General features: G+C 41.7%; 1 protein-coding gene across 2 annotated transcripts in view; it reads left to right on the top strand.

The window, feature by feature from the left end:
- The first annotated feature begins 284 nt into the window (after window positions 1-284).
- The window catches only part of BCHE (butyrylcholinesterase), a 54,191-nt gene continuing 26,674 nt past the window's right edge, over window positions 285-27,801 (top strand). Inside the window, exons 1-2 of one of the 2 annotated variants that reach the window (XM_051781853.1) lie at window positions 285-570; window positions 23,017-24,538. In XM_051781853.1, the coding sequence (XP_051637813.1) occupies window positions 23,022-24,538 (1,517 nt within the window). In that variant the 5' untranslated portion in view covers window positions 285-570; window positions 23,017-23,021. Of the gene's footprint in view, window positions 571-19,671; window positions 19,907-23,016; window positions 24,539-27,801 lie in introns of those variants that run through there. The other variant, XM_051781854.1, reaches the window with a different exon arrangement.

The raw sequence follows: 27,801 nt of genomic DNA, 5'->3' as shown, positions 1-27,801 counted from the left end.
TCCCACCACTCATCCAGCCAAGCAACACCATGAAAACTGAATAACTGAGTTGAATGTGTCCCTCATTGCTTTATTAGATTTTAATGCTTCTTTACTTCTAATAAAAGCAATGTGGAATCTAAATTCCACTCAAATGGCAAATCCATCCTGTGAATCAAAACTGCAAACAGTTATAGAAAACAATTAAATCTGCATGTGCTTCTTTTGGAGCTTGGAAGGAATTGAAAAAAAATAAAAAACTCGGGTCCTATCAGTCACTATAAAAACATGCAATAACCAGGAAAGGTCTCAGCAAAGCAGGAACAGCACAGATGAGTAAACACAGCTGAGCAGAAACGTGTGTGGTTCATTCAGTTGTTTGCCAAAGCGCCCTTACTTCAGTACTTTATTTACAGAGAAAAAATAGCCCATCTTTGGAGTCATGTGCTGTTCCTGGCTCCCCAACCTCCCGCTTATCTCGGGGGTTAACCAGCATTTGGGGGTATAAATAGTTTGGCTACTTTGGTAGCCGGCTCTTGGCTCTTTTATTCGACGGGAGAAGCAGCCAGACGGGAAAAATCAGCTTTCAAGGTTGGTCCTTTCTGCTTCCTTTTCAGAGACAGGAGTGTTAAGAGCGGGAGAGGTGGCAGCGCTGATGAGATCAGACAGGCGGGTCGGAGTAAACAAACGAAGAGCTGCTGCTTTCCCCCTCATTTCTGTGTTAATTTGATGCCACCTCCGCGGGTCTGACATTTGGAGGGCGGAGGGTGCGAGCAGCACCAGCTGGAGCTGTGACAGCTCCTCGTCCAGGGCTCCGGGTGCTCCCCTGTCCTTCATCCTGAACTCTGGACCGGCCCCTCGGAGGATGCTGGTCCTGCAGGCTTTGCCTCTGGCACTGGCCCAGAAGGGCTGGAGGGTGTTCCGAGCTCCAGCCAGCCATGAGAATCTGGGAAAATGAACTGAACTGCCCCCCGAGCCCTGGGCAGGCTGCTAGACATGCCTGGCCCTGGGCTTTGAGTGCTCACACAGCATGGACTAAAGGTGTTAAGCAGGAAATCGGTGTGTGTGTGTGTGTGTGTGTGTTTCCTCTATTTTGGGATCTCCAAACTAGAATGAACTGATTGCTGATGGCTAAAAATATCATGTTGTTGGTCCTTTCTACGCTCTTTATTGTTGAAAATGCAAAAAATAGAAAGGAATCCTAAATCATGGAAAGGAACAGAAGGTCAGAAGGACTCTAAAGATCATTTCCAACCCCTTGCCATGAGCAGGGATGGCACCCACCAGATCAGGTTGCTCAGGGCCCCATACGCTCTTATATATATTGTAATACTTTACTATTATATTTTACTACTGAAAAATCTCTTCTTAGACCACAAAAGGGACATATAGACACCTCTGTGCCCCACTGGGGGACACTGACAGACTCTACAACATGTACAGACATATGGAAAAACAAGGGGATGGTTTTCACCCAGGTGGGGTCACCCCTGTGCAAAGGGGACTGGTGTAGGAACTATCAGAGCTGCAGAGGAGCAAAACACATCCTCTAAATCTAAACATTAAAAAAAAAAATCTAAAATGGGTGCAAAAAAAAAAAAATCAATGTCAGCCTTTGCAGAAAATATTGGATGTAGAATTAGCATTAGGTGGTGTAAACTGAATGAGGTAAAATGAGGCATCAGAGTGGAAGGAAACTGCGTGAATTCTTTTCTCTTTAAAGTGCTAGCAGGACATGAAGGTGGAATTAAAATGTTTTAAATGTCAGCTGCTTGCATCGCCCAGATCCCACGGGGAGTTTCCAAACCATCAAAACTCCAGCCATACTAAATGCACTCACACTTGTGCTGCAGTTTTGCAGCTCTTCCTCTCTCTGGCTGATCACGCTGGTTATAAACAGAACCCACGGGCCACACACTTCTGAGCTCATTCCCTGCTCCTCCACTGGCACAGAAGGGGTGGCAGAAAGGTGGATGCTTCAAATGTGTCTTTCTTTGTGCTGCAGTCGTGCCGTGAGATCAGCAAAGCTCAGACTCTGAGGTTTACCAGCACTCCAAGGTGCCTTCCCAGCGTGCTCGTTGCTTATGCTGGGAGGGTTCTGAGCTTTCAGGGCTGGGGAAGCTCGTCAGAGGTTGTTTGCAGCTAATCCTTGGTCACAGCTCAACAAGGCACTGCTGATATCCCAGAGCTTTCACAGTTAACAATCCCAACCATAATGTAACATGCCTGATTGCTCAGAGACAAGCTCTGAGGGATTATTCCTTCTTCTCCAGCTTCCTCAGGACACAGGAGTTGTGCTCAGCTTTTCCCTTCTCCTTTCCCTTTTGTCTCCCAGCTGGCCCCAAGGGCTCCTGCAGCAGCCAGGGGTGGACTGTGGCACAATTAAGTTAATTATTAGCTGCCACAGCCCTGGGGTCAATAATGCTGGTAACTTCTGATTAACACTTGTGATGCTGCAGTAGTGGTCAGTTAAATCTTTGCATTCTCCCTCCTGGGATTGATCTCATTTTATAGATTTGCCAGCATTTGTGCTCAGGTTTTTGGACCCTGGAGAAGCCAGGCTGCTCTGTCAGGATCCCAGAGCTCCTCATCTTCTCCACCTTGGCATAAACCTCTCTGCATTTTTCCATAGCCAGCACACTTTCAGTGAGCAACAGCAGTAAATCATTGCATTTCTAAGAATCCTTAAAAATGAAGTTCCCAGGCTTTCCCAGCTCTAAAACCCTTAGAAAGGCTTTCCTTCCCTTTCTACACCTGGTTTTCTCTGGTAGGAGTATGACTGTTACACAGCTATTTTCTTTCCATGTTTTTAAAGTGGCTGATTTTAATTTGGATGTATTTTCCCCCGAAAATCCTTTCAGTCAATATGGAATTACATAAAGCAGCTTTCTGGAGAGAAAATACAGCTGGAGAAGTTTCCACTGAGAGGTGTGTGTGTATTGGGGCGTGTGGGTGCATGGTCTGCACAGGGAAAACAGTTGCCTCCTGCCTGGAACCAAATCAGTTCTCTCAGTACCTGGCAGAGGGGAATATTGGTGCAAAGCTGCAGAGAAAAGAAGGAATCTGAGAGAAATGTGGAAGAGTCTGGATACCCAGCTCCTCCTGTCTCAGTGCCATGCAAACAGCCTGCAGACCGTTCAGTGACAGGACAAATTCAGTCTCAATATTCACTCCAGGACATCCCAGCCCTGCTTTGCACCACTTGCCCTCCTTTTATTTCCTTTGCTTCTTTATCCCTGTTCCCAGAGTTTCTCTGATTCAAGAAATGGTCTTCTCTCATTTCTCTCCCCCCAAAACAAAGATGTAAAGTAGATTGGGTGGATGAGGCCAGAACAGCTCCAGGGGTCCTGTACACCAAACGAGGAAGGTACAAGGACTGATTCTTGGGACCTTCATTTCTGTGCAGAATAATTGTTTATCAAAAAATATTTATTTATGTAAGTCTTGGCACTATCACTTTTGATGGTCTGAACTGATCTCTAAGAAATAAAATGAAATAATGATGTATTTACATATTTCTGATCCTTCCACATCAAGAATGATGCTCTCAAATAGGGACAGGGTGATGCTGGGAAAGTAAATTTTTTGTTATCCCCAAAAACCCTGATAGACTGAAACAGATTGACTTGGCTTAGAAATATGGTGCAGCTAATAAAGATGTTTCCCTCTTATAAATCTAGCCATAAAGAACCATCCAGGAAGAGAGAATATAAGAAGAAATTATAAAATTCATAATGAAATTTTATTATACATTTATCTGGACAGGGGAGTAAGGTTTCTAATCACCAGTGACTGAGATTTTCAAAGGTTTTACATTAGGAGCAAAGTGGGTGAGAAACTATAAGATTATGTTTAATCAAGTAATGAGTGAAATAATATATGATGATTTTTTTATAACAGTGGAGATCTGGGCATGGCACAGTAAGTCTTAAGGAATTGTGCTGTGAAAAAAATCCAATTCTGATTTTTGTTAACAACATGTTCAGAAGGAAAAAAATGGGCAGAAGTTACCAGCCTGCTCCAGCAAACAGATGTTTTGGGGTTTATTATGGTTAGTGGGCCTCTCTAGCTTAATTAAACCCTATTCTTATCAGCTAAGTAACACTGAGGCATATAAGGAAAGGGAGATGCTACATTTTTAACAAAATAAACAAGTAAACTCAGCTTTACCATAATCTTTCTATCTGAGAACAAGAGAAAGGAAAAGGAGGCACTGGAAAATCCATATTTTAAAAAAAAAATTATAGATATTCTTACCAATACCAATAAAATCAGGGATACTCCCTGAATTCCTTTCAAGGGGGAAATCCACTGTTGATTTCCATCAGAAGAGGGACCATCAAGATTTCCCAGCTGCTAATCTGAATCCATTAATGTCTGTATTGGCAGATTCAGAAATCTTCATCTGGATGAAACTTCCTTTACTATTTTTTCCAGATAGCTGCATTTACTGGAAAATGAGCTATGTGTGTGTATATATATAAAAATAAATATATATATATTCACTATTTTCATATATATATTTATTATTATGAGCTGTATAAATATATATATCATTATTTCCATGCTGAACATCTGCATACATGCATGTTATCACTTAAACCTTTAAGGTTTTACTTTGTATTTAAAGACTCCTTTTGATGCTTCATGCCATTCATTCAGATATAACAGCAATGTGTTCCACAGCAGCAGCATGGCTCCCGCATATTTTATTTTTTTTTAATATATACAAGGGAAAAATGTGTTTTATCTGCCTTGCAGAGCTTCAGACACATGGAATGCTGAAAAGAAAGATTGTCTTTGTTCTGATTTATGAGCAACCAAGGGGAGATCCCCCCCTTGGGATGTTTTTGCTGAAGTGGAACCACTTGGAGATTGAGCTTCCTCCCTGGGTGCCCTGATAGTCTGGTGGGTGCTATTCCAATCTGAACTGAAGCACAAGTATTTATTGCAAGAGAGGAGTGCAGAATATTTGCTGAGTAAGCCAAGACTTTTTGCATTATACCAGGGATTTAAAGGGACAAAAAAAAAAAATCAGTCCCAGCAGCAAGTCTCGGGGCACTCCATATTAACCTCTCTGTATGGCAAGAATTAGATCTTTTTTCTTCTCCTTTGTTTTCTCTATCTCATGATTAGCTTTTAATCCATGGCAGAAATTTACCTTTTACACTGTAGTTTTCAAATTTCTATAATAGGCTTTGGTGATGGATTGGGTCATAAGCCTTTTAAAAGTACCACTGAATGATCTCCTTAGGTTGGTTTTTATTCTGTGAACCTTTCTACTGGCACTCAACAGATCTGTGGGGCAACATTTTTAACCATTCCAAAAGGGGAGGGGGGAGGATTTCCCCCTCTCTCACCACTTTTTAAATGTTCTGGGGTTTAATATTCACATTTATCAGTGTTTGTAACACTGGACTGGACACAGCAGGAGTTGCTTGTCCATAATTTGGACAGGAGGAAATCTGGAAATGTCCAACATATAATTATCCTCTTCCTGAAAGGACAGATTCACTTCTAAATAGATGGACAGAAAAACAGGCTATAAAGTGCTACTGTTCAGTCGCTAAAAATCTGGTGGTATCCTCTGGGAGACTATTTTAGGAGAGGGAGCAACTGTGCAGCCTGTAATGTGCCACTGCAGTGTGATCCACAAGCCAGGATGGTCCCAGCTCCCCACTGGGAGCTGAATAACCTGAGTTGTGTTTCTTGTGTTACAACAATCCCTGATCCAGTGTATTCCCACTGAGGTGCATGAAAGAAAAGGAGCCTTTCCCCTTCTTCTTTTTAGTCTGAGCTAAAAGGTTTTTTTCTTGGAGTACTTTGAGGGAAGGCAGAGGACGGTATGTGTTGCATCAGTTGAGGAGGAAAGGACACAGCCTGGAAAAGCTCCCCAGAGCCAAGGACAAAGCTGAAGGGTAGTTGAGGAAGAATCCTAAAATGTTTGGGAATATTAAGAAGAGAATAAATAGTCAAATGCTTAGTGATTTGGATGTTAAAATTCAACTAAATCCTTTCTAAAAGTGACTCTCAGTTATTTCATGTAGGTTTAAAGATTTGGGATCCTGGTTTAGTTTTGTGTTGTGGGGCAGTCTTATCTCTTGTGTCACAAGCCCATAAAACTGGTTTTATGGAATTACCTAGTTTTATGATGGAAATTATCAGGACCCAGCCTTGAATCTTAACCAGGTTTGCTTTTCCCTTTATCTCACGTGTAGCTCCCAGGGGGTGGGTTCAAAGCAAACTGAAAGGAACCATTTTTCATGGCTCATGTCCCAGTGCAGTGGATTTTGCCACCAGATGTTCTGGACGCTGAATGTTTCCAAGGTTGCAAAAAGTGCTTGGTTGAATCCAAGGAAGAAAAACTGGGTGGCAACAGGAGGCAAAAAACTGTTACTGAGACTCCATTTTTTGCTGGCTGGGAAGTTTACTTGCATCAGTTTATGTTTTGTCTGCTCTTCTACTTTACTTTTGCGAAGTTCCCTGGTTTTGGACAGAGTCCAGAGAAGGCCACAGAGATGAGTAGAGGGATGAAGTACCTCTGCTGTGAGGAAAGGCTGAGAGGTTTGGGATTGTTCAGCCTGGAGAAGAGAAGGCTCTGAGGAGACCTTATTGTGGCTTTTCAGTTCCAGAAGGGAGATGATAAGAAGGCTGGAGAGGGAACTTTTACAAGGGCCTGGAGGGACTGAACAAGGGGAAATGGCTTCAAACTGAAAGAGGGGAGCTTTAGATTAAATATTGGGAAGAATTTTTTCCCTGTGAGGGTGGGGAGGCCCTGGCACAGGTTGCCCAGAGAAGCTGTGGCTGCCCCAGCCCTGGAAGTGTCCAAGGCCAGGTTGGACAGGGCTTGGAGCAACCTGGGCTAGTGGAAGGTGTCCCTGCCCATGGCAGGGCTTGGAACTGAATGACCTTTAAGGTCCCTTCCAACCCAAACCATTCTGTCATTCTGTGATTTGTTGATTTACATTTCCTCAGACTCTGCATGACCATTCTTGCACATTCTTCATTTAATTAAAAATGTTAAGACTTCCCTGCAGTTACCATATCCCTGCAGTTAACAAATCTCTGCAGTTAACACATACAAAGTGTCTCTTTAGTCATGTGGAAAAGTAATCCTGAATCACACCACTGTCTGAGGTGACCAGTCTTGTAGAAAAAAAAAAATCTTCTCTGTTGAGTTGTGATTTACTTAAAAACTATGTAACGGGGAACCTGGAAAGATTAAATCTGTTCAGAAGTTAGCAAGGAAAATAAATATTCAGGTATAAACTATCAAAAAGGGTAATCTGAAAAACATTCTGAATAAATTATGGATGAGGTCAGCATGGCAGAAGCATTCATAAGATTCAAAGGGTTAGTGCAGTGCATTGAGGTTCCAACTGCAAAGGGACACCATGTCCAACATCTTCATTAATCCCTACATATCCAAGGCATCCTCAGAGATCTCTCCTAGGCACACTCTTGGTTTTTGAGATAATGTAGAGTTTTGAAAGACTGAAATGGTCTATGCAAGGGGTAGAAATGCAGTAGTGAAAATTAGGTGCAGCTATGAAATTAATGGAAGCTTCATTGGAAATTACACTCTGTGTAACACCAGGGTCAGCTGTGCAGTGTTTGCATCCTAAGCCTGTGCTGCTGCTGAGCCTTTTTTTAATTATTATTTTAAATTATTTTATTTTTATTATTTTATTTTTGTTATTTTAATAATTTTACTTCTACTACTTATTTTAATTTTTTTTTGTACCTGAATTTCAGCAAACGCTGCTGGTGGTTTTCGAAGTGAGACGAAGTCCTGTGAAAAATACTGAGCTGTATAATCAGAAGCAAAATGAGTCTGAGGGGCTTGCTTTCCCTCTGGTTTTCTAGGATTTCAGATGAATAGCAGCCATGAGATGAGCCAGTTCTGTGGTGATGAATATTGCTTAAGGGCAACAGCACAACCTGGTGGTTTATGGTTATTCTAATGCATCAGATCAGGTATCTGCACAGAAAACAGAAATATCCCTTCCCCACAAACCTGCTCAGAACTGCAGCTGGCTTTCATTAGTTTATTCCTAAGATACTGTTTTACCTGAGGTTTTCAGAATAAATAGAAAAAAACAGACTGTCAGGGCACTGCAAAAAGATAAAGTAGCAGATCCTTCCCAACATCACTGACTGTGAAACCTCGAGGTGCAGTTCGTGCTGGATGTGTCTGAATTTTTATTCCAAGGTAATAGCTAGAGGTGTATAACTAAAAAGAAAAGCTTGCAATATGCAGCATGCAAAATTTTGGAAAAATAGACAAAAGGAAAGTGTGTGTAGAAAAAAATGCAAGTTTGTCTTGCTCTTTCTATTATATCGAAGCCAAGCAAAGTATAAAATGCATTTACACAGAAGGAATATTCAGACACCAATAATAACATTTATTTTCTTTCCTCTGTGTCTTCAGGGCAAGTGACGTTGGTCAGAGTGTATCTTCTGAGGTGGCAGTGAAGTGAAACGGGTGGCGAATGTGCTCAGACAGAATTTCCAAATAAAATTAATTACGTTTTGTGTTTTGCTGTGTTCTGAAGAACAGGCTGTTATTACTGGCAAAGCAGCTGGCACTGCTGTGGGTGCTGAACTAAATATCTTGCAAACTACATATTCAGGTCATTTATTGATCATGTAGAAGGGGACAAAAGCCATTGACTGTAACTAGAAAGGGGCTCCGGTCCAGTGCTGGGGCTGATATTGAGATTGTGAGAGGCTTTTTCATAGAATCACAGAATTATAGAACGGTTTGGGTTGGAAGGGACTTTAAATCTCATCTTGTTCCAAACTCCTGCCATGGGCAGGGACACCTTCCATACACCAGGTTGCTCAGAGCCCCATCCAGCCTGGCCTTCACCATCTCCAGGGACTGGGAATCCACAGCCCTTCTGAGTTATTTATCTTCAGGCTGTGTCCAAAACCCAGACTGCTCAGTCCTGCTTGGCTTGATAGAAAGAACCTTTGATTTCACCTGGGTGGGTTTGGACCTGAGAGCAAAGGGATTTTAAAAGACACCTGCGGAAACACTGACGGACTGAAGTGCTCTGGGGCAAAAGTAGCATTATATTTATGCAGTGAATATTCCTACAGGATTTTCCCCACAAAGAAATGCTGAGGTGTCTCTTTGCTTCATCTTTGTCCTTTAGCCCAGTTCATGGCTGAAGAATGACTCACAGCCCTGGTCCAAGAAAGCACTGAGTCCATGTGGAAGTGTGATTAATGCATTTAAACTCGCTCAAGTTTTATTTGTTTATGGTGATCAAATATATAAAGTGTGTTGAAATTCTTGAAAATGATTATTATTCTGCTTTGGTTTATTACAGAGGAAACACATTATTACATAAATAGGACAAAATACTTTGAAGCCCAGTGATGACACTTCTGAAAAATTGTACAAAGAGCTTTGGAAAAGTGTAGAATAGGGAAAAAAAAAAAAAGGAAAAGATAAATAAGAGAAAGAATTGTTTTCTTTTTCTTGAGGACCAAATTAGAGGACAAAATCATCAAAGACCAAATGCTGTTGTCCACAACTTTTCCCTATAGCCCACTAAAGCACAGGGAGGTGATGTGGTTCCTGCATCCCACTAGAGCAGGTATGGGAATCATGCTGAGTTCTGCCACAGGTATCCACAGCTATGGACAGCAAACAAACCTCTGAGATGAAATGGCTTTGTGCCCCCTTCTCACACATCCTGCTTCAGGGTGGAGGAACTCCAGATTATTTTCCAGCTTGCTGAAAAGGATTGGTGAGCACGGTGATGTCAAGTCCATCTGCTTGATGTGCTTTGATCACTCTCTAATTATATCCCATCAGCTGAGACACTGATTTGTGCTTTGCTCCTGAAGCAGAGACAGTTTTGATTGCTGGATGGAGCATCTCAGACCAGCTGGGTTGAGCTGACATGTCTCCATCAGCCCCTCCAGCCACAGCTGCTGGGTGATGTCTGGGGCAGCACAGAAACTTCTGGGAGGGTGAGTCCTCCACTCTGCTTCCCCTGCTCTTTGCCAAAGTTAAGCCATACTTTCATCTTAGCAGAAAGAATTTGTTGGAAATAGTTTACTCTACTCCTTGGGGACACCTTCCTATCATGGAATCATTCAGGTTGGAAAAGCCCTCCAAGACCATCGAGTCGAACCATTAACCCAGCACTGCCAACCATGTCCTCAAGGGCCACAGCCTCAATTTTTTTTAACACTTCCAGGGATGGTGATCCCTCTGTTCCAGCCTGTTTCTGTTCCAGACAACCCTTTGAGTAAAGAAATCTTTCTTGCCATCCAGTCTAACCTCCCGTGGGGCAACTTGAGGACATTTCTTCTGGTCCTGTCACTTGTTACCTGAGAGCAGAGACCGACCCCCACCTGGCTCTGACCTCCTTTCAGGGTGTTGTAGAGAGCAAACTCTTGACAACTGAGTATCAAAAACCCTCTCAGAGAATAGTCACGTTCCCAGTTTTCATGCTCTCCCTTCTCCCTGTAAATGGAGGGAACATGGAGAGGGTCTGCATTGTTTTCACAGTGCCATTTATGCCCTGAAAACAAATGTTATATCAGCACTTCCAGTACATGTAGGAGGAGGAGCAACAGTCCTGTAGAACAAATTCAGTGTGTTCCCATATTTGTCCACCGAATTGTGTGTTCTCATTGCTGTAAATTTTGCACTAAATTATTTAGGTCAGCTTAAATTTGGAAAGCAACAGAATAAACACCATTTTTTTGCCTCATTTACATGTCTGTGATTATTGTGAAATGCTTTGCTTTCTAAATTAAAGTGATGCAAGCAGTCTGCCAGGAAAATAAGCAGCAGTATATTTTGGTTATGCTTCTGAAAAGCTGGTTGTGACACTCTCTCATTAACCCAGGAGTAGGTGGACACCTGGAAAGGGAAAATTCAGAAAACACTGGATATGTCCTAATTTTCTTGTGAACTAAAGAATATTTGGGGTCTTTGCCTAATGGTTTAAGTATATAGTGCTGCAGACATGGGCACTGCACACCTTTGGAGCTCTTGGGGTTGGTGTATCAATGTCCCTGATCCGGGGATTAAGGATTGCTAATGGCATGGAATGGATGCATTGTCAGGATACAGGGTATCACATTAAAAGTCATTAATAGCTCTGTCCTGTGCCCTGACATGATCCAATTCAGCAGCTGTCCCATGGAGAAACTCCTCAGGCATCCTGTCAAAGGTGGACATGCTAATAACTGGGATGGGACTGGCTCAGTGCATCCTGATGGTGCCAGAGTCCTTCCTGCTTCCCTCTCAGTGACTTGTCCTCAATGCCTGCCCTCATCCTACCTCTTGTTTTCGCTGCTGGGGAAATGCCAGAAGCTCCAGATTCCATTTCTGGCTGATCCTGTCTCAGGCAAACACCCCTCTGTTCCTCAGTGTATGGCAAGGAGCTTCCTATAAACAATTCCACATAACTGTCACCTCCCAGTGCCTTGCATTCCTTTGGTTATACACTGACAAATGTTGCTTTGTGGTTTTCAGTGTGTGTGAGTCCCATCTTTCTGCTCCCACCAGATGCCACTTATGTTAAATGGAAAGCTTTTTGTCACCAAGGCTGCTCATACTGATCTTCTTTGCGTTACTTGAAAATCCTGACTGAAAATCCAGTCATGGAGTGGCCCAGCACAGCTTTCCAAGTGAAAGGTTTGCTCCATATAAATCTTTGCATGTTTGCTATGTCCCATGCTGGTTATTATCACTGATGGGGTGTTCACTGTGGGGTCACTGTCATTTCCAGCAAATATTTTGGGTTTACCACACTTGGAGAATCTCACCCCGTTATTCAAGTGAGGCTGTTGGCTGTTGGTGTTTTCCTACCTCAAGATTTTTGGGTGAGGAGGAGGAGGCTGCAATATGCCTTCCTTTCAGCCACTTTATTGAATAAATATCCATTGATGAACAGGAAGCACCTCTGTAGCCTCTGCTTTGAATCTGCTTCTGTCTGTTCTGGTATAATTATGTCAGCAAAAATTCATCAATTTTACTCCTTGCCCATCTTCTCTGGAAAAAGCTTCAAAGTTTCTCTGTAAAACATTTGGATTCAGCCCCTTTTCCTATTTCATGCACCAATACTTAATTTTTGTACAGATTTTTATCGATTGTTTTTCTTAGTGTTATTTTATTTTGCTGTTTTATGGCTGCTGTTAACATTTACTGGGGAAACTATTTTTTACACTCTGCATGGGGACATCACTGCAGATTTTTTGGCTTCATGAATAGCCAACTAAAATTTGGGGTGTGTGGGGGGAGATGTAGAATAAAAAGAGGAGAGAAAAGGCAGCTTAGGAAGGTTAGAAAATTGCTTTTCACTTTTCACATGGTTAAATCCTAAACACTGGTAAATGACTTTTCACTGGGGAGGACAGCTCATATCTGATATAAGCACAAGTGTGCTTGATCAGAAAATCAACACCACAGGCACTTCCATCTCTTTGTGCAACATTCCAAACTTTCCATGTTTTCAGCAGCCAGGGGTGAGATTTGCTTTTTATTTTTCCTTTTTTTTGGTGTGAACACGAAAATTAAACTCACTTGAACGCTTTCACTGAGCAAGCCTTAGCCATCCTGTATTCCTCCAGGGGCACTGGGAATACACTCACAGTCTTTTCCAAACTAAATGATTCTGTGATTCTACTTTGTGGAAGCTGTGCTCCTGTGGGATGGGCACTGGAAAGCAATCCATGTAAATCTCACCCAGCAGCACCCACCCCCCTACCTGTGGGTTTTCTTCAGTGTGAGTGAGTTGCTGCTTTGGCAGAAAGGAAGGCACAGGGGTTTGTGCCATGTTATTCCATCTGTGCCTCCTGAATCCATTTCCAGACCGAATCCTCACTACAACCTTTATTATGATTGATTATTGTGCACACAAGATTCACAGCTGTGCTGGTGGCTCCAACAAGAAGCACTGGCAGTTCCTGGGCAGGCTGCTCCCAGGTGGCTTTCCTGGGAGCCCAGGGATATTCTTCACTATCTTCCTTTGGGTATTGCCTGTGGTGACTTCTAGAAAATGTAATCTCTGAATTCCAAGGGCTGGCTGCTGTTTACTGTGGAAAATAGATGGAAATGCTTCTTTTATTCAAGATTACCATCACAAATTCTTTATTTTTAGTGATATATTGAGAGAAAACCTACCACACTGCAGCTATAAAAGTGGGGTATTTAAAACAAACCAAAAAGAACAGTGTCTTAAAGTCCTGGGTGTCTGAATGCAATTCAGACTTTCTATGATCTTGGGCACATCTTTCAATTTCCCAGTATCCTTGGTCTGATAACTTAAATAGAAAGTCTTTTGGGTTGTAGACTGTCTTTGTGCATTTTGTACTGAACCTGCCTTCAGGCAAAAGGGAGAGAATGAGCAGAGAGTTGTAACACTCCTGCAACCACTAAAACTGCCTCTTCTCCCCGAGGTCGGCAGGGTCTGCTCACAGTGCCAGGTTCTCTAGTGCTGCCCTGAAGTTTTCCTTCCCTGCTGCAACTCCTGCTAGGGGAAAATAGGCTTAGGGATCATTTTTGGTGTTAAAATGCTCTTACATGATAGAAGGAAAGGGACTGGGAGAAGTCAGTGCTGTTTCAGGCTTGTACATTTTCCTTCCTGCAAACGAAGGTGAGAGGAAGGAAAGGTAAGGTTATGGGGTGGGTGAAACCATCAGGGATCTGCATAGGGTGGGATAATCATAAGCAGACTGTACTGTTATTAAACTAATGTAGAATAACTCTATCTCCTTTATAATATAATGTTCTCCAATAGTTATACCTGATTAATATTTTAAGAACACTGTTGGAATTAATATGGCTTTAATATTTTGACTCGTGTCCTCAAAATTCGCATCGATCCTCACATTTGGAGCATCACATTACCCTTCACTTAATGTTATGTACTTAATATATAAACACAGAGCAAGACCAGAGGGGGTCTCCTGTATTTTAGCACTCAGCCACCTGCTCTGACAAGGCTGTTGTTGAGGCAGATGGCCCCGTGATGGATTACCTGGGACTCACCAATCGCGGCGTCTTCCCGAAACATTTGCACAGATGTTCGTAACGAGGTTTTCATGATTCCACAACACTTGCACATCCACAGAAGGAAGGGAAGTCCTTCTCTTGGGAAGTCACCCAGCCTGAGAAGTTTGCTGCTCTGGTGGCTCTGAGCTTTCATGACCCTGTGACAGAGGACGGCCCGTGGTGCCCCAGCAGTGTCAAAACAAGCGCAGCCTCTTCCAGGGTCATTTGTTTTTTTCCCAAAGTTATATTTCTTTCCTGAAACACAAAGGCAAAGAGATCAAGTCTGCTGGGAATTATAGAAAATAAAGTAAAACTAGCTCTGGAATGTTTTTTTTTGTTTTGCTCTGATGCAATTTTAGTTTGGAAAAATGAAACATGTGTCCTGATGTGGCCAACACAGAATCATTGTGGTTGGAAAAGCCCTCGAAGATCATTGAGTCCAACCACTAACCCAGCACTGCCAAGGCCACCATAAATCATGTCCATAAGTGCCACATCTACATGTCTTTTAAATCCCTCCATCAACACTTTCTTCCTTCTACTTGAGCAAAGCTGTTGGAAAGGGCTTTTCCAGCACGGGGGCTGCAGTGACCTCCCACACCTTCTCTCCCAAAAGCCTCAGACCTACCACAGGGCACCAGTGGATCTGAAACTTTATCTCGTGCCAAACACCTTGTTATTTCCACTAAAATCCACAGTTGTGACACATTCAGGTGCTGTGACCCATTTTTGGGGCACACTGAACTTGTTTGCTCTGTAACTTCCCTCTCAGGACCTCCCAGCAGGTCCTGATGTCAGGCTCAATTCTTTCATTCCTGTTTTCACCACGCTGGATGAAATTGAAATCTGAAAACAGCAGTGACTTAAGATAAACCTTTGAACATCCCCGTGGCATTTTTCATTACAGATGTTCCTTCTCTCGTGGATGTAGAAACTGAAAGCCTAAAATAAAGAGTGAGAATTGGGAAGACTGGGGAGAATTCCCACCTTTCAGGTAGAAATTCTACTTTGGAGATGCAAAGGAGCTCATTGATCCACCAAACTTCTTAGTTATTCACGGAGTTTGGGTGTGAGAGACCATAATATCATGAACTTCAATCTGCTGTTGGCAGGTGACCATGGGAATTCAAATATCTTTATTTTAAACAATTGGAGCTTTACTGTTCATAGGAAAGAAATGGGAAAAAAAAGGTATATAGTCAATTAATTAATCATCTGCAGAAATCTGAAAAACCTAACTTGTAATTTAATTAGCTTTAAAAAGCTCACACAAGATGAGCTCTTTGCTGAGGCTTCAATTTTGCCTATTTTCTTGCAAGGTAAACATCAGGCTATAATAATGTCATGAAAGACATATTTTGTACACATTAATCATATTTTATTGAACCTGATCCCCATATGAGACAAAATACTGAGTTATGTAATACCACAAGGAATTAAGAATACATGAACATTCAAAAGAAATAATAATAATAATAATACCTTTATCTTTTAACTGGCTATATCTTCTCATTGGCTCTGATTTCTCCAAGACATTTATAAAAGTACAGACCATAATTGTGCTAATAAAGAGGAAATTATACTGATCTATAATTAGAGTAATAAGGAAAAAGGCACAGCAGATCATAATTGAACCAATAAGGGGAAAATATAATCATGTTTAATGGCTTATATGAGTGTTAGTGTCTCCTGTATGCTTAATAAATTGGTATCTATTTTCCTGGTGTGTATCTAAGACACCTTTCCTAATATTATCAAATTACCCTTCAGATCCATTGTTGGGAACTTCTGCTCATCCTGGAAGGCACTCTGTGGTGAGGTTTCTTGGAATAATCAGAATAACAACAGAATTTCGGACGGGTCTGACCATCAGCTACAATCACCTGCAGCAACACCTCAACTCTCTCCAGGTTTATTTAGGGTGTCCCTGGTTTACATCCATGGATATACAGAGGTGTGTGGGCAGTAAGAGCAATCAGTCTCATCCCAAACATATTTTCAAAAGAAATAAAGAGAGAGTTGAGAGGTGTAACCCTTTATCCACTGTGGTCACTGGATTTGGGCATGAAAAGATGCTCTGCAAACTCAAAACAAAAGGCAGTGATTTATTTCCTAATATTCACAGTAGAATATCATGGCTGCAAGCCCCAAAGCTGAACATCAGTGGTTCTTTGCTGCCGCTGAGCTCCCTCTTCTGTGTTTTTATTTTTTACCTGAAAATTTCACAGCTTGCAGCTTTGATGTTTTTTCCCTGTGAGTCCTTGAGCTGTTAAGTGTCCCCTTCTCAGCAATCTTACCCCTGTCTGCAATTTCACCTTTTGCATCTTGTGCAGCTCGAGTTTACTTGTTTTTCCTCACAGCTTTTTTTTTCTCCCAGCGTGGTGGTTTTCTCAGAGGTCTCAGCCAAGGTCACACAGATGCTCAGCGTGAAAATTCAGCCAGGGATCAGAGAGAGCTGAACCCTCCCGAGGGATTTTAGAGCTGGAGTTTAAAACAACCTCCCCACATCTTCACAAAAGGGACATTACCCAGAGTTTAGCTATAATTTGCCTTTTGATTACCCTCCCAACAATTAAAAAATAAGAATATTTCCTACTTTTACATAGTATGAGCATGTAAATATTTCTCTGGACGTGCCCACACTTGGTATGTGACATCCTTTATTTTGAAGGGACATTTTCAAAGCTTTTCAGCCCAGTTATCCTCACAGGAGCCCAGGTGCTCTTCCAGAACTGTAGGTGGCTTGGAAGGGCAGGACCAGCTCTGGTGAATGGGGCTCTTTGTGTGCAGGTAGATCTTGAAAGCTCAGAGGGCTATGATCCTATGATAACATGGAATGTGCGTGACTTAAGATATTAATAATTTCAAAAAAATCTGAATATGCTTAAATAATGTCCTGAAAGGCACCTAAATAATTAATTAAATAACAGCAAAAATATATTTTATATATTGATTATGTATTTCCATGTATGTTTATGTATTTATATATAATAACTATAATTCTCTAAACTTCTTAGCCTGATAAATATCAACCTTCCTTGGAGCTGACCTTGGCTTTCACTTCTTAAGACACCTGGACAGACATCTCTTGTATCAAAATTCCTATGACAGTGTGACACTGCTTTCACATACACACATGAAATAAGGAAAAGACAATTTTATAGTTTGTAGTGAACTTTAAGAACCTTAAACGAAAGAAATCATATAACCTCATAAAACCTCATTAGATAGATGGATGGAGATATTTCAAAGTAACAGAATAAATATATATGTGTATGTATATATACAACACACACACACATATATATAAATATATATACACACACATATAGTATTCCATGCACTGGTTTATACCTCCTTTCCTTTCAAGCTCCCAAAGGAGAACTGAGAAAACAACGATTCTACACAGAATTACAAAAGGCATTAAATGTATTTAAGCTCTAATTTTCGCCCAGGTATTTTTAGTAAGCTCAGCAATAACTAAAAGAAGTGTTTCCTTGCGCAGCACACAGTAGTGAAACTTTAATTTATATGTTAATTTTTTAATTAAAGGGAAAAAATTATAGAAGAGGGTCTAGTTTTCTTTAAAAGTGCAGCATAATAGTCTAACATTAGACTGGAGGATAATAGTTGAGATGTCTAACAGCCCAACCACTCTTCCCTGAGGACACCCAGGTAACCCCAAGGCTGAATTCAGTGTTTTCTGCTGCCTCAGAAACAGCCTGAGACAGTCAATTCACTTATCCCAGGGTCACCTTGTCACAAAGGCTCCACGTTTTGCATTTACTGAGGGTTCTGCCTGAGAGCAGGGGGTGTTTGGGTGCCCTGGGCACTGTAAAGAGGAGCAGACAGGGGTGAGGAGAGGGGAAGGCACAGCCCTGATGGCAGATGTAGGGAAAGGCAGACAATGCTGGAAAATAGATAAAGCCAGAAACTGCATTTTTAGTGTTTGAGTGTCCTGCGGTTTCTCTGCCGCTCAAGGCAAAGAGGTTTGAGAATGCAATGGGCAGTCACAAGCATCTGAAATACCTTATTTAAAAGTGGCCTCTGACAAGATTTAGGGCTTGTGATTCATTCCTCTGATGTCATGGAAATGAAAGAAATGTGTGTCAGCTGGCCACGTCTCCAAAGGGGGTAAAGAGGCATCAGAGAAAGGCAGTGAATGCACATCAGAGAACACTGAAATTGCCTTAATTTGAAGAGCATGATTTGGTGTTTCCTGCAGGAAACTGCACTTGAAAAGTTTTAATCAGCAAGAGTTGTCACTCGAGTTAATTCTGAATTAATCTTATTTTATCACTAAATATTTCTATTTGCATTGCTGACACAACAATCTTGGCTAAGAATTCCAAATTCCCAACTGGTAACTCCCATGTTGAAACTCAACATGGACGCTCCCATGTTGAAAGCTTAGGGATTTATCACAGAATCATAGAATCCTTGAAAATCCTGGGTTGGAAGGGACCTTAAAGATCCTCCAGTTCCAACCCCTTGCCATGGTGGTTTAGGTTTAGACTGGGCCATGCTCTCTCCAGTGAGCTTGTCCATGCAATACACCTAAAGGGAGACTGCAGAATTACCCAGAGAAATGAAATTATCATGATTTCTTAAACTTTCCTCTGTTAAAACACCATTTCCCATTCTAGCTTTAAAAAAAAAAAACACACTTGTGCTCTCCATATTAAGGTCTATAAACTTCACACTTAACTTTTTATTTCTGCTTTATTCCTCTTCTCTGCACTGCCAAATATTGCTTTTGTGTAATTGAAACAGAGCTGTAGTTTGATTATTAAACAGGGAAAGTAATTGTATTTGGCTGTACAGGGGGAAGTAAAGGTGCTTCATAGAAAAAAAAAAATTAAAATGTGGAAAAGTTGCTTTTTTTTCAGAGCAGAAGTTGAGGGCAAATGCTCCTGGGGGGCAACAGTCCCACCACCAAGGAGTCACCTTCTAGTTTCATGGGGTGGCTCAGGGATGTGGGTTTGACAAGACAGTTTGTAGGGAGGGTGTACATAATTTATTTCTCTTCTCCACCCCTCTTCTCTATTCATTTGTGCCCCAAAATATTTGCATTTTAAAGACCCTCCCCATGTTGTAGGACCTGACCTGTTGTTCAGCCTGGCTTTGTACCTGCAGCATGGAATTCTGGTGGGAACAGCGTTTAGGAGGCTGGAGTAAAATGAGGGTATCAGGTGTCCTAAGCACCGTGGGTGATTTCCTGTTGGGAGCCCAAGAAGACAGAAATCAGCATGTGACACTGTCTGGGTCCCATTTTTAACCCCACCATCAGCAGAGGACCACGCAGAGCTCTGCCACAGCCCTGATGGCAGCGAGTCAAGTGACACACCTGATGCTTTGCCAGCTGTGACATGCCTGGGCAGAGGACACTCCTGTTTTATCTGCCACAGTTGCTTAAAACCAAAAATAACCACTCATGTTACAGTGCAAAGTTTGCGGTGGGTAAAAAAGGTGCTGATCTTGGGCAAAAAAAGCCCAGGTGGGAGAGAGCTCTAAGCAAAGACGGGCAGGATTTATTATATTTGCAATTCTATTTATCTTTCCAGCTCCTAAACCAGCTGCCCCATGCGAAGGACACATCCCTGAGTCCCCCCAGCCCCCTGGAAGCTCCTGCCTGGATGTGCCCAGCGCGGGTGTCCCTCCATGGCATTCCCACAGTGATCCCGTTATCCCGGGAGCAGATGCCGGGTGGGAAGCAGTGCCTGCCTGCAGATCAAGTTGCTGCTGCCAACTCTCGCGAGCTTTATGTCAGAAACACTTGATTATAATGTCAGCACTGGCCAATTTACGGGCTTAAAGCAGCAGCTGCACAACTGCATTTCCCTGAGGTACCCAAAGATCCCGACTCCTAAAAACTTTTGTAGCTCTTGTAATAGAAGTGGGGTAAGTGATTCTCTCTTTCCATGTCTCTGTCTGCCAGGAAAATTTACAGTTCAGCTTGATTTGTATGGGGATTGGGATCTTTTAAAACGTTCTGCTCTGCCCATTTGTTGCTCTCCTGGGAAAACTCCCTCTGCTCCGGGAATGTGGTGTGTGTATCCAACCTCGGGATTATTCAAGGGATCCTGGGCTAAGTAAATTAAGCTGAGCTAGAAATCACTTATTAATTCAACCATCTTTCCTATTTAAATAGTGATTTTATAGCCCTGTGTATAGATTTTTTGGCTGGGTAAGGGTTTGCAAGGGGAGGAAACAGTCATTGAAATAAACAGTGTTCCCTTGCTGAATAAGAATGCAAAAGTAGAGTCTGTTTAACTTTTGCTGGAGGAAACTACTCCAGCAGCAGCTTTTTAAAATATGCAAATACATTGTAGGATATAACTATGCTGGGTTAATGTTGATGAGCTAAAGCAATTTCTGACCCTTTTACTCTCATAGTAATAATCAAGTCATGTTTGTTTTGCTCAGTGTGCTTTACACTGCTGAGTTTGGTTTAAAGCAGCATTAAAAACCTTATTAAATGTAATATTTGCCATGCAGTCGAGGTGTAATAATAATCCCCTGTCACTGCTTCTGTTAATATTGGCAGAGTAGCTGGAGACAAGTCCTTTCATTCACTAGTACGAAACTTCTGTGTTTTTCAAGCTTGATCTGTTTCTAACTTTTTCTTTGAAATTTGCAGAGCTAATTTAAAAAGTACCCAACTGATTTTTTTGTTATTATTTTTTTTCTTTCTAATATTCTTGTTTAAAACTTCTTCAGTTTCATATCTTGCAATGCTACAGTGTTTTCCTCCCACCCCCATTCCTTTTTAACTAACAGGAAAGTGCATGGGGGAATTAATTTTAATTACTATTGAGATAGTAAAAGCTTTAGAAACTTTAAAGCCTCTTGCTTTTCTTAGTCTTATTTTCTCTTCATATCGACAATATTTGAAATATCTTATTATTTCCAGCTTGTTGTTGTGGTTTGACCCTGATCTTTCTTCACATGTTCAGTGAAGTGACAGTGTCAGTGAAGCAATGAATGTATAGAAGTAACTTCTCCCATCTCACAGTGGTATTGGGTGCTCAAATACCCAACTAGATCCCTAATATTAACATTCCTCCCAGTCACCCCATTGCCTTGGATGCTTTCATCCCTTCTCCATCCCTTTTCCATCATCATCCTTCTCCCGGCTCTGGTGGGTTTTCAGGACCTTGGGGGAAGAGTTTGGGTCTGGTTTCGCAGAGGGGCTGAGATGAGCCCTGGGGTGCTCAAAACCAGTGAAGTTTTAAGAGCAGATTTACTGAGCAAACCAGTAAAAGGTTATTTTTCTCTCCTCTCCTTCCGTGGCATCTCTTAAATCTTCTTGAGAAAATTTCAAAATTAAACACACCGTGTTAAAAAGTGATCCCAAGTGAGAGCGGAGTCCGTGTCAGTTTGGCAGGCTGGAAATATTCAGCAGACTGGTTAAGTTATGCCAAATTCTCTCAAAGACAGCGGGATTTAGGCTTGAGTGTTTTAGCAAACTAGGGTAACTGCAAATACAGGCTTTTGCTTTGGTCTTTGTGGGGGTTTGGGCTGGATTTCAGGAAAAGGTTCTTCCCTTTGGAAGGTGGTTGGGCACTGAACAGGCTACCCAGGGCAGTGGGCACAGCCCCAAGGCTGCCAGAGCTCAAGGGACAGGGTGGGTTTGTTGGGGTGTCTGTGCAGGGCCAGGGGTTGGACTGGATGATCCTTGTGGGTCTCTTTCAACTCAGAATATTCTATGATTCTCAAAGGCCACAAAGGGAGAGGAGCTAAATACCACTAACTGATGTGAGTGAGCCTCCTGTCTGTGCCAGAGGGAGTCTTGCTCACCCAAGCTCCTTGGGAATTGCTGGACCACATGAGTTGACAACTCACATCTCTAAAATTGAGCAAACAGGGGTCACTTGCAGATTTCTGCAAGTCAAGCTGAAGGTGGAATGTGACACCAACTCTGTTGTCCCCATTCACCACCTTATCTATTTTTTTTAACACAGCAACAAGATAAAACAACATGTTCCTGCTTTCTAAAATTTATCTATTTTCTATCTGTTTTGATGAATGATAAAAATATCCTTGAAGATTCCCCCCTGCTCCTTTGGTGCTGTCTCAAAGTTAGGAACCTCTTTGCACAAAATATTCCCTTTCCCCCCCCCCTCTGCATTTTCTTTCCAGGAACAGGAGGAGCTCAAATTAGGCCACAGCTGTATTTTCCATACAAATTGGCCTCATTCCTTTTAAGGACACAAATTCTCCTCATTAACAAAGAGTGCCCTGTTTAAAGGGGCAGGACAGAGTACATGATGTACTACATCATAGAAGGGAGCTTTGTTGAGCATTTTCAGATATGTAAACCACAGAAATGGATTTATGCAAATAGTCTTTGTCTGAATTTTCTCTTTCAAGAGGACAGTACTATGGTTTTATAGCATTTGAGGAGGTTGGGGTAAATCAGACTATTAGTACTTATATTTGGTATATAGTCAGCTTTTATTCCCCCAGTTTTTAGATAATACTAATTATAGATTGGAAAGGTTCTCAGGAACCAATGAGTGGACAGTATGTAAATTTTTAGGCATCATCTACATGTATTCAAAGGTCCTTGATGTTTTAGTATTTTAATGTTCATTCTAAGTAGCAGAAGTTTGACTACTACTTTGTAGGACTCTGATGGTTGTAAACTTGCTTGAACTCCTCTAGAGAAACAAGATCTTGAAAGACATGACTCATTTAAGTCTTGACCTGCTAACTGGAGTAATCAGAGCCTGTTTATATGACTTTACTGGTCTGGCTCGTTCAGTTCTGTGCTTTTTAGCAAGAGAATTTTTCTGAAGTACTGACTAAATACAAAATACCAAACACAGTCTTTGCAACAAAACGGACAAATGAGAATTTATGGTTAAATACTTCTGAGCTTTGTGCAGCAGCACCATCTTATTTTTAAAGCCCCTGGGATGGCCTACACCCTTAATTAATAGCTCATTTTGGCTCTGGTAGTAACATATTGCAACGCTAATTCTGAATTTCTTTTTCGTGTGTTTCAGGCATCATGATTTGGGCAAATGGTCCAAGTCCCTCTACCAGGTTTCTGATGTGGTTTCTTCTCCTGTACATGTTCATCAGGAAGGTGGTGCCTGAAGACAACATCGTTACAACCAAGAAAGGCAGAGTCAGAGGGACAAACCTGCAGGTCCTGGGGGGCACTGTGACAGCCTTCCTTGGAATACCTTATGGACAGCCACCCGTGGGCAGACTGAGGTTTCAAAAGCCAGAACCTCGGGAGAAGTGGTCGGATGTTTGGGACGCCACAAAACACGCCAACTCCTGTTACCAGCATATAGATACAGCTTACCCGGGGTTTGCTGGATCAGAGATGTGGAACCCAAAAACTAACCTGAGTGAAGACTGCTTGTACCTTAACGTGTGGGTTCCTTCTCCCAAGCCCAAGAATGCAAGTGTCATGGTGTGGATTTACGGCGGTGGCTTCGAGTCTGGGTCCACTGCCCTGCCAGTCTACGATGGCAAGTTTCTGGCCAGGGTAGAAAGAGTTGTCGTGGTTTCCATGAACTACAGGGTCGCTGCATTAGGATTTTTGGCTTTGCCAGGAAACCAGGAAGCTCCTGGAAATGCAGGTTTGTTTGATCAAAGGTTGGCCCTTCAGTGGGTGCAGGAGAACATAGCAGCCTTTGGAGGCAACCCAAAAAGCGTGACGATATTTGGGGAGAGCGCTGGCTCGGCTTCTGTCAACTACCACCTCCTTTCCCCCAAAAGCCATCCTTTATTCACCAGAGCCATCATGCAGAGTGGATCTGCCAATGCCCCTTGGGCTGCAATCACAGCATCTGAAGCCAGAAACAGAACAGTGGCTTTAGCTAAACAGCTCCAGTGTCCCACCAGCAACGAGACAGAGCTAATTCTCTGCCTCCAAGACAAGGACCCGAAGGAAATACTGGAGAATGAAATTTTTGCTGTTCCAGGTGGCTCTTTTCTGCAAGTATATTTTTGTCCAACGCTGGATGGCAATTTTCTCTTAGACATGCCAGAAAAATTGATTGAGAAAGGCCTTTTCAAACAAACACAGATCTTAGTGGGTGTTAACAAAGATGAAGGGTCAGGATTTCTAGCATATGGAGTCCCTGGCTTCAGCAAGGATAGCGATGGCTTGGTCAATAAAACCCAGTTTGAGACAGCCTTAACTCTGGCCTTCCCAGGAGTGAGCAAACTTGCAATAGAGTCCATAATCTTTCAGTACACGGATTGGGAAAACGAGCACAAGCCAGAGCACTACTGTGATGCCGCGGACGACGCCGTCGGGGACTACAACATAATCTGTCCTGTCATGGAATTCTGCACAAAATTCGCCCAGCTGGGAAACAACGTGTTCTTTTACTTCTTTGAACATCGATCCTCCAAGCTGCCCTGGCCTGAGTGGATGGGAGTGATGCACGGCTACGAGATTGAGTTTGTGTTTGGGTTGCCCCTGGAGAGAAAGGTGAATTACACCAAAGCTGAGGAAATCTTGAGCCGCTCCATGATGAGAGACTGGGCAACTTTTGCCAAAACTGGGTAAGTTTACTGTGGAAATTGGTTTGATTTTTGCTTGTTGTTTCACCAGTGGAAAAAGCTTAACGGTTTTGGTGCTGCCTGGAATGATGAGAAGAGATTTATTGTTCAGTTATTCAAAATTCCTATTTTAGTTCTGCTAAAAACACTGTCTTAATAAAATAAACTGTTGATGTGCTGCTCACGGTATTGGATAAGCTTAAGAAAACAATGTTTATCCACCCATAAAAGCAAGTACAAAACATTTCTTTTACCATAGCAGCAGTGGTTACAAAGGAAGGTAATGGTTTCAAGTGCTAGAAACAAAATATTTCAGACTCTGGGAAATAGAGAAGTAGGAGGAGAAGTAGGAGCAGAAGTAGGAGCAAAAAACCCAATTTCCTTGAAGAAGTAATTTGATCAGAATATGCAGGTTTCTAATATAGAGGTGTGTTATGTACACATGATGAAGAGATTGGGATTTCAGGACATACTTCCGAGAAAACCTCTCTTCCCATGTGTGCTGTGAGGATGAGCCTGGGCCTCACTGATCCTGATGACAAATCACTCCTTATTTCCATTCGACTCATCTGTAAGCGAAATTTCCAATTGACTCATCTTGTCCAAGCCTGGACAAGAAGCAAATCAGAATATTTCATTTGGATGTTCGAGATGGATTAAATACAACTCCTCGTTAGGTGCCTTCTGCTGGTGTCCAGGAGAAGTGAGGCAGCCCCTGCTCTGCTCAGCAGAGTTTTGGGCTCTCAGTGCAATACTCAGTGGGAAATAAAAACATTTCAGAGCAATAAGAAAACCATCCAATGCTGCAGTTATGTGTGATTAGTCCCAAGGCTGCAAACCTGATGAGATGGGGAGGGATCTTGTGTTCCAGAAGCTTGGTTTGTGCTCTCTCCTGAGAAAATCATATATATAAAGCTAGATACCTTTTAGAACTCACAACCAAACACTTAATTCACACTACAAAGTGTTTATTTAACTTGAATTTCAAAATTATGCATTAATTCTGTTTCTAAGGTGAACCATTCATTGGATTTATATATAGATTTGTAAAGGCTGAAATCAGCATTGTAACAGGATCTAATTAATTTTCTTAGTAGATTAGAAACCAGGGGAGACCACTGTGCTCATTTAGTCCATACAGCCTTGTACATAACTCAAAACACAGGTAGAACTTACACATTTCCAGTGACTAAAAACCCAGAACAAACATTGGTAGGTTGTTCTACAGTTTAATTACATTTAAAAGGGTTAGAGTTATAAAAATAAGTTTTGTCTCTAGTCTGAATTTGCCTATTCTACTTCTAGTTTTCCAAGCACTATGTTTTGTTTGACAATTTTTAAGCTTTATTTTATGATTTTTTCCATATAGAGATAAATATCTTTATTAAGGGTCTATTCAAATAATCCTTAATAACCCTTAATACTTTTTAAATTTTTTTTGCTAAGTAAACCAGGTTGTACTCTTAAGCCTTTCACTATAATGTGGGTTTTTTTCCAATTCCTTAAATAATAACTCTCCACCTTTAAACCTGTGATTCATCAACACCTTGTTGGAACTTTCCTTGTTGGAATTAAACACTGTTGTCCCCAAGATGTTGTAATTAAAGGTGTCATCTATCCCTTCTAGTTCAACCAGATAGTCCCTGCTTACTCATCCAAGGGTTGCCTTGGTTTTCGTGTTATCCAAGATGTGATTGATTGATTGATTGATTACTTTGGTTTGTAGGAATATTAATTACCTTAACAACTCCTATTCCCTTTATATGTTTGGAGCTTGTAATATTTCTTTTAGCGTACTAAAACTCAGAAAACAACAGTACTCATCAATGCACAGTGTTTTAATACAGGTTTTATTATTGTGAAGTTTAATCTAAACTTTAATCTCTGGGCTCTTCCTGCCTCCCTCTCCACTCAGAGCCTGCTGACACCGCTCCATGGGAATTTGGTGGGAAAGGCTGTGGTGCAGAGAGGAACATTCAGCAGGTTGCAGGCTCTGGAACTGAGCTGTGCAGTTGATTTATCGATGCCAAAAATGCATGTGAGAGATTGCCAGGCTGCAGTTTGCACAGTGAGGTCTGGAAAAGCCTGGTGACACTTCCTGCATCGTGAAGACACACTGGGACAACATGACTTTGACACTGGTGTCTTTAGGTCCTTGGTGGAGAGCAAAGTGAGTGAAGGCTCCTTATTACACACTCCAGCCCTACAGGAGTTTGAGGTCAGGATCCTACATCAGAGAGAGCAGATCTTTCCATTTAACACAAGTATTTCTTAAAAAGAAAATTCAGGTCCATACTAAATTTTGCAGAACTACATTTGCAGTTCTGTGAACTGCTTTTTAACCCTGGATTATACATATATATTTAATTTTCATCTACATAATTTTTATGTGAATATATATATATAAATCTCAATAACCTGTTGTGCAAACAGAGGGCACTGTCCCTGTCACTGTAACCTGCTAAAAATAGACAACATAAGGTACATTCAGGTTGAAGTTTGTAGAAGACAGTCCTGTCATCTAGTCTGATTATCATTCACACTATAATTAGATTACCCTACAGATTGAATTTCAAGTGGTTTCCACAGCAAAATAATCCCTCTCTGCTTCCACACAAGTATCAAAAGCATCACTATTTGGATAAACAATAAAATTGTGCAATTTTTGTAACAGCAAAAGGTGAGGATTAACCCACACTATGGCACTTTACTCCCTGAGCAGAGCACAGACACCTCAGGCTCTGTTACACATTATTCATAGTGTACAATGGGTGGGGAAGTAATAAAAATTGCTGATAATTCCAAGATTAATAAGTGACACTTGTTTTCCTGGCGTATTTGAGCACATGGTAAACATTTATAAAGAACTGGGGAAGCCCTGCTTTGATATAATGTTTATAGGAAACTCTGGCATGATCAAAGGGCAAACCTCTGAGGGGAAAATTACCATTGATGTCTCCAGCAGATGAGGAGAAAATCAAGCAGAAAAGATGAAAATGAGAAATATTGTACAGCACATTTTTAGTGAGGGCGTTTGACCTAATATTCTAATGTGCAGAAGTACAAAAGCACAAGGGAGGGAAGAGGAGCCTGCAGAGGGAAGGAGATGAGGTAGAGTCAACAAAACTGGGAGAAATCATATTTATCCTGGTGTTTTCTGACTGGGAGGGACTGAGAGGTGGCAGAGCTGTTTCTCAGAGGAGTCTTCGAGCCCAAATTTTGACCTTGGTGGTCTTTCTTTTTTATTCTCATGTGAGGAATGAAAT

The sequence above is a fragment of the Manacus candei genome, unplaced genomic scaffold, assembly GCF_025592945.1.
Source record: "Manacus candei isolate 608988 ecotype Guabito, Panama unplaced genomic scaffold, ASM2559294v1 h1tg000015l, whole genome shotgun sequence".
Classification (NCBI taxonomy): Eukaryota; Metazoa; Chordata; class Aves; order Passeriformes; family Pipridae; genus Manacus; species Manacus candei.
This window is presented reverse-complemented; position numbering and strand designations above follow the sequence as displayed.